Raw genomic sequence first — 7,748 nt, forward strand, 5'->3', positions numbered from 1 at the left:
CTTTATAATATTTGTTGTTGTTTAGTTATACACAATCACAACAACTCCTTTTCATCAACTCCAACATTTTCTTGTATAATAATACACTACTACTACTGCATCAAGTCTTTATGTTTATACTGGCACCAAACTCTATCATTTCATCATCAAAAACTAACAAACATGGCCTGCTTTGAAACTCTTTCTACCATTAGTAGGGATCAGGATTAGTACGGAAAGCACAAGGTTTTTATATAGCAAGTTCAATTGAAGGAACAAATAAAGTAATGGCATTCACTGCATAGTTTGAAAAGTTTGAAGAGAATGATTATCAAGAAAGACAAGTAATGGCATTCACTACTATCTATTTTTAATGTAGCAAAACCAGCAAGCATAAGCAGAAACTTAAAACCATGGTAGCTTAAGTTTTCCACTCAAATAAAATGTCTTTTAAAAAAAATGTCTTTGCAAAACCAGCAAGCATACGCAGAATCATAAAACCATAGTAGCTTAAATGTCTTTAATGTGGCGAGCTACCTCCCCTATTAATCTATGTTATTAACCTCGGATGGCAGCGCAATACGGCCATCCCCAAAAGGATCGTAACGGGAGCGGGGAGCAGAATGGTCAATATTTTAGTGATGTATACACTAATATAGTTAATACTAATAAACACATAATTGTTAAAAACTAAAACAAATTAATCAAAATTCATGAAGTATTCATATTTAGAAATAAAAAACCATTTAAGCAAAACATTCTGCCGAATGTCATTGCCAATAAAATCAATAAAATAACCTTGCTCTCCATAAAAATTTTAGATAATATCATATACGGTTTATGCGGCCACGTCAGAACAGCATCGTTTCGAATCCAATCCCATTTGTGGATGTTCTAGCAGAGTTACCCATCTGTGACAAAACGACACGGCCTAATGTGGTTTTCTTGTTTTTTCTGTTCCGTGCCGAGATAATGGCCGGAACGGCCGAGTATGATAACACAGCTATTAATTATCAGAATTGACCTCTAATTAGGTTGAAGTATAGGTTAGGAGTTGAAGCAGACTGTGCATCCATGTTTAGATAATAGGATAAGTAAACAATTTCGATTACTCAAAAATAGACAAATACATAACCAAATAATATTTCCTCAATAACTAGAATGTGTAAAGTAATTCTGTATATATTGGTGTGTATCTATCTATCCGGATATATACATCTTATTATCACCTTAAGCCGTTCCAGAAGCCAAATTTCCAAAAAAAATTATCAAGTCACTTTTCACTAATTTGACAGATGAGACATACTAAACAATCAAAAATGGGCTAGGCCGAATTTGACTTGGTCAAAGTTTGCATTTTGACTACAATTTCCTTGTTACAACATGTTAGAAACAAAAAGAATCTAAAGTAGATTATGCATACCTAAGAATTTTGATATGATGTAGCATCCCATCTTTGTAAAACTCTAGATAGGAAGTAATGAGACTTCAGTCACAACTTTTAAGTAGCCTCTTGCAAAGATTTCCTCTTTGGTACTCTCAGATTACCATTGGGCACTCTTTCATTAAAATGTTCTCTGAGAAATTCAACAGCCATGAATGTAAGCGCTGAAGCCGGGATGTACCACGCAATTCTGGGGATGCTACCCCTAAACATCCCCTCCAAGCCTTCCTTAGCCCATATATTGTAAATGGCATCCAACCAACCCTTATACCTAATAGTACACCAGAAAATAAACTCCATTGTGCCAAAGCAGACATGTTCCAAACAACAATCATGAAAGAAAACTGCATAATAACATGTTAGAATAGTCATGGAAAAGAATTGATACCTCAAAGTTGAACCCTGAACTTGCAGCCTAGTTTTGACGACATCCAAAGGTGTGGTGAGATATGCACTGAGACCTGTTTAATTATTTGAACAAAAATCATTGATACAGAAAACATTTATCGCTAGAGCACTTAATTACAAAGGGTCCAGTGTACTTTCCACTGGTTTTTTGTCCAGTTTTAATCACATCCATTCAAACCCATCTTTCTCTTATTTATATATTTCAAAAACTTCTTTTTAAGGCAGAGCACAGGACATACCACCAGCTAATCCTCCTAAAACCAGTCCTTCAAAAGAATTATTAACATGCCATTTTGGGTTAGATATCCATCTCTGCTTCCCATACTCTGTAGCATCTTTCAAAGCTTCATAGAACACAACCTATAACAATTGCATGAAAGGTATTCAAAAGCATATTTACACATATATTACTTTCACACAAGATTTAAATACATAACTACATGATTGCAGAGTTTTGATCACACTTGCATTTTATATGAATGAACAAAATACATTTGAAATGAAAAAGAAATACATTTGCAGTGGAATGTAATAATGATGAATTTTCGAAGGCAATATGATGTATATGAATTGAAATCTTACATGATTATCATTCCAAACAAACTTCACAATAGAATCATTTTTACTTGTTTTAGATTCTAGTTGATCTCCTTGGTTTTAACAGTACAATGGCATTGAGATTAAAAAGTTAAGTTACATATTTATTCAATGCTTAAATAAGTGCTAACAGTAAGAGGCTTTAGTCATATCAGACAATGGGCTTTCAATTAAGCTAAAAGAGGACCAAATAAGAGTGTTTAAATTATCTAATGAAAATATTGAATATAACATATTATGGAATAGTCAGGGCATATTTGCTGAATGAATGTGGTAGATGAAAGAGAAAATTTTAAAAAAATAATAAATAAAAGTGATTTTCACTATTTTAAACACAGAAAAAAGCTTTTGATATTCACAAAAATAATCTTAAACAAGTTGATTATCACTTTTTTTTTTATTTTAAACAAAAACGCCTGATACACACCTTAATTACTTTTGAAGTGTTAAATCTTTATATAAAAGTGATTTATTCATGAAAAAAGTTAAAACACAAACACTGAATCTGGTGAACTCAATGTGCTATGTATGTATAATACCATCAGGCCAGCAAATGGTACATCCCTTGCCAGTGTAGACAAATATCTGCAAAATCAAGCAAAATAACAAATTAGAATCATCCATGAAATTGTGAAACCAAAGAAAAAAGAAAATGTTTGGAAATTAACCATGAAGCATTGACACGGACATGCCAGACACAACACAGACATGGAAAACTACAACACAGATGATAATTTTAAAAAATGAATATAATCACATGTGTTGGTGTCGGACACGCCTTTGTTCAGAGGAGTCGGTACTACAAAGGAATTTAATAAGTGTGTGCATGTGCATGCGCGTGCGGCCGAGAATCTGGTTATCACATGTGCAATTCTTCAATCTATAATTTTTTAATGACAAAATCACAAACTATAAACTAATTGTTGTGAAATTGAATTTCCTCTATTGAACTGAAAACTTTCATGTATATTATCACATAATTCAACGGGTAATATTAGTTAAATGACATTCTACAAAATCTAATAGTGAATTGTTGTTGCTCTTCATAAAATATCATGACTCATCTATAAAAGCATTATCAGATATTTGTAAAATCATTTTGTGTATCACAACTCATAGCCAAATCTTCTTCTCACAGTGACATAAACGGAACAAGAAAAACGAATTATGAAAAGGATAACTTATTGGTACCAAGGGTAGGATACTACTTATTGTCAATTGATGTGCATTTAAAATTCTATTAAGTGAGAAAGACGGATTTGAAAAATTAGTGAATTAGATAACTCGAGATTATATCATCAAAAGATATTAGTGTTTCTAGTGTATACCCTGCATATAAACCCCTTAAGCCCTGTGATCTCCATATTGAGCAGCCTGCATGGAACATCCCTTTATAATAGTCATATATTTCTGCACCAGGTTTTATTTCAATGCCATTCTTCAATGCAGTAGAAGTCCAGGATGTAATTGTGCCTTGAACTTGCATGCGCTGCTTTATCACTTCGCATGGAACATATACTATAGAACCAAGTGTATCTCCTGAAAATATAAAGTAAGGCAGATTTGAGCCTTTTATTGCACACTCACACGCTTATAGATGTCAAACTCGATAAACCTTCAAATTTAGCAAGATTAAAAATATTTGTCACATAGCAGTGTACTAGTCTATAACTTGCTGAAGAAACATTTCAACTAAATTTCAAAAATAAACAGGCAAATGTGAGAAAACAGTAAATCACAAACATTACAAGTTAAGAGAAAAAGCATTGCGGCAATCATCAGACAGATTACATTACAACTGTTTTCATACACATGCCCGAGTGACTAAAAATGTGTAAATTCTCGAACACTATACAAAAGTATTATTATCATTATTATTTTTATTATTATTATTATTATTATTATTATTATTAGATGCTGCAAATCAGCTTACCAACAGCTCCAGCAATGAAATGTGCCCAATGGCCCTCAAGGCTAGGATGTGAATCCTCAATCCACTTTTTAGTTGACTCTATGACACCAAAATATGTTGCACCAGTCGCAAGAGACCCAGTAACACCAGGTAATACACCCCTGTAAAAGCCTAAACAGTTTTAAATCAATCAGAACTCAGAAGGATCACATATTTCAAGTTTGAAATCCAAAGTCTACATAACAAGAACATTGAGATAAAAATTGAATTTAGATTTAAGTCATCAGTCATGTATATAAAAGCATGCTTGGTTTGCATCATTTTACCCTCCAAATAGGTTGTTCAGTCAAAAGCTCTCTAAAAATGTTGAGAAGTTTTTTTCAAAAGCAAAATAAGCTGATCAAAGCATGCGCTAAATGTCATTTTTAAAAGAAGAAATTTCATAACTAAAAAACAATAATACCCATAATTAGAACAAATATGTTAAATCATCAAAGTAGTTTACCTTTTAATCCATCAACCTTCCAAACAGACCGCACCATCTGCAATATGCCTTTCTGGTTCTAATAGACAAATGATGTTCCCAACAAAAGACAAAAGCTTTAGAATATATGAACACAAGATTTTAAAACTGAGATTGCATATCTATAGACTATTATGATACCTTAACACCATTTAGAATAGCTTGACTTTGTATTCGTGTTTTGATGGTATCTACTGGATGCATCATTCCTTCCCCAAAAGCACCCGCAACAGCTCCCCATACAAACTCCCTCCATACTTCAATATCAAAATATAGTAAAATTAGTTCTAATCATAAAATTTATGAAAGATAAAACAATGCTATACCCAGTTTGTTTTCCGGTAATAGTCAGACTAAGGTTGGCACGGAAAAAGGAAATGCAAAGAGATAATATGTTTCACAAGACTAAAAGGTCCTAATTACTTGTAGAGGATTGTAAATTGCACCACTTTCTGAGAGATCAATTTTTTAAAGTAAAAATCATCAGCCCCTACCACACATAAACCCTAATAATCAGATTGTAATATAAAAGTTCAATTTTTTAGTACCGAAGAAATGGTAAATACAAGCAATATTCAGAAATTGAAATTAACTAGTACCGAAGAAATGGTCGTGAGAAACGTTCTTGGAAAGTTGGGATTTACTACTGGAAGTTGAGCTTTGAACTGCCATTGATTGATTGATCAAGAAATGGGAAGTTCTTCTCTGGTTTAGGGTTTTGAAAGAGCGCGCTGAGATTTATGAAGGAAGGTGGAGAAATATTTTTACATATTGATGTAAAAAGAGCAAGAAGTAAGGATATAATTGAAATATATCTATACATATACTGGGTTAATCTTATTTAGATATTGAAATAAATTTGATTTTTATTTTAAAAATCTATAAAATAATATAAACAGGAGATGATGATGAATAACGATGTAAATTTTTTTATATTGTGGGTATATAATCATTAATCCCAGAAAGAAAAAGAAGATTCTTGTTATCTTGGAAGGATAGAGACATGTCCAAGAATTTAATTTAAAATCCAATTCATTGGACCAATTAATCTAATTAATAACCAATTCACCATTAATCTGATTTAAGAGTTAGTTCTAACATATATCAAGTGGTTATAGGTTTTTTTTTCTGATAACAATTGTGGGGATGGAACTATTATCTTCCTATCAAATTCAACATTAATCATGAATAAACCAACTAATAATTAATTAAAGAATTTAATATTAAATAATTATTTTGATTATTAAACTTTAATATATAATTTCTAAAGTAAATATATTTTATTTTATTTCTTAACTTGTCTTTAGAATGTGAATTTTTTTAAAATAATCAATATTTTTAAAATTAATTTTAAAATAATAAATTTTTCAAAATAAATTCCAAAATAACCACATTTAAAGAAAGATGCATTATATGAATTGTCGCATCCGTCTAATACCAAGAGGAGGCACCTAAGGCCTTGGCGCCTACATTGAAAGCCTCATAAGGAGGCGCCAATGTCCATGGCGTTTGCATTGTGCCTCATGAGGAGGTGTCAATGTCTATGGCGCCTACTTAATGCATGTGGTGTATGTGTCAATTCATCTGACGCATACACCCTTGTATTTTTTTTTAATTTTTAATTTTTTTTATTTATGAAATAATAAAAGATAATGTAAATAAATTATTCATGATATAATAAATGTTATATGGGATTGATAAAAACTTAATGACCGACCCGATCGAAACGTCCTCATGTTCCACATCCAGATGCGTTAGTTTGTCTCTGAGGTCTCTCATGATTTTCCTGAGGTGTTTGGGGTCTTTGTGTGTTGATCTGATCGAATGATGGCTGGTGTGAAGGTTCGGCGGAAGTTCCAGCGGTATTCGACAGATGTGTCATCATTTGTTCTTAATATCCGAAGGGGCTCTGGCCAACGGCGCTTCCATAATGGAGTTCGGTGCTCATGTCATCGTAGTTAGGTCGATGGGGGTTGGGTGGATTATGGACGGCATAATTGCCCAAATTGGGACATTGAATCGTTTTGGAAACGAAGCAATGGTTCCTGGGATGTACTATAGTTAAACAATGATTGTGTGTTTTGGTGATGGGGTGTTTGAGTGGTCATTGGTGGAGGGCTACGATGAAGTGACTCATATGAATCATTTGGGCTATAGACGTTTGTGGTTGAAGCGTATGGTTGTTGGTGGGTAGGGTTCGATTCTTGGTTTTGTGGTTGAGTGGGTGGCATGAATGAATTGCGACATTGGGTGTTTAGTTGTTGGGTGGATGGCATGAATGGGTTACGAAGTTGGGTGTTTGGTTGTTGGGTGTATGTGGTAGGTTGATGTTGTGAGGTTGGTTGTTGGGTTTAGGTGGTTTGACATTGGTGTTGGACGGGGACTTATTGTTGGGCGTACGATGACAAAGCTAGTTGGCGTGGATTCATCAAATGTCGCGACTCAGACACAAATTGTTGAGTTGTTACCTACCTAAACCATGTCATATATTGTTGAGTTGGTCTTGCATCATGGATGACTGGTTCGTTTAAGATGTGTTGTCGTCGATTCCTCCATTGACCACACATCTCTTTTGCAAAGTCTATCCAGTCGGAATAATCTCATTGGGCATCAACTCTTTTTTATGCCAATTCCCCAAACACATGGGAGGTTTGGGAATCTGTTGTTGCATATCGAACTGCAATTTGAACCAGTCACTCTGGTGCATTTACATAGTAGTGAATCGGATAATTGTTGTCTTTGTTGTCCAAACTGCAGCATCGTCATGGTTCACATCATGATCAAGACCCAGATATGGCCTCTAGATAAATTGTAAAACAATATGAAACAATTAGATGATAAATAATTTGATAAGTATTTTTAAATTAAAATATAGTTGTGTAAGA

General features: G+C 33.4%; 1 protein-coding gene across 1 annotated transcript; it reads right to left on the reverse strand.

The window, feature by feature from the left end:
* Positions 1 to 1,098: 1,098 nt before the first annotated feature.
* Positions 1,099 to 5,664, reverse strand: LOC127085499 (uncharacterized). Its single transcript, XM_051026015.1, has 9 exons — positions 5,463 to 5,664; positions 5,005 to 5,120; positions 4,846 to 4,903; positions 4,362 to 4,511; positions 3,757 to 3,967; positions 2,968 to 3,013; positions 2,071 to 2,191; positions 1,812 to 1,884; positions 1,099 to 1,694 (listed from the first exon to the last, which is right to left on the reverse strand). Exons 1-9 carry the CDS (start codon positions 5,533 to 5,535, stop codon positions 1,481 to 1,483), a joined length of 1,062 nt encoding a protein of 353 aa, XP_050881972.1. The 5' UTR covers positions 5,536 to 5,664; the 3' UTR covers positions 1,099 to 1,480.
* Between the last annotated feature and the right edge of the window lie 2,084 nt (positions 5,665 to 7,748).

The sequence above is a fragment of the Lathyrus oleraceus genome, chromosome 5, assembly GCF_024323335.1.
Source record: "Lathyrus oleraceus cultivar Zhongwan6 chromosome 5, CAAS_Psat_ZW6_1.0, whole genome shotgun sequence".
NCBI classification, from domain to species: Eukaryota; Viridiplantae; Streptophyta; class Magnoliopsida; order Fabales; family Fabaceae; genus Lathyrus; species Lathyrus oleraceus.

What these genes read in the sequence shown, in the direction of transcription:
- LOC127085499 (XM_051026015.1), bottom strand. Translation starts at nt 5,535, where the DNA reads ATGGCAGTTCAAAGCTCAACTTCCAGTAGTAAATCCCAACTTTCCAAG. An exon ending in TTCTCACGACCATTTCTTCG is followed by an intron (nt 5,121 to 5,462) that starts GTACTAGTTAAT and finishes TTGATATTGAAG; the next exon opens with TATGGAGGGAGTTTGTATGG. An exon ending in GAAGGTTGATGGATTAAAAG is followed by an intron (nt 4,512 to 4,845) that starts GTAAACTACTTT and finishes AAAACTGTTTAG; the next exon opens with GCTTTTACAGGGGTGTATTA.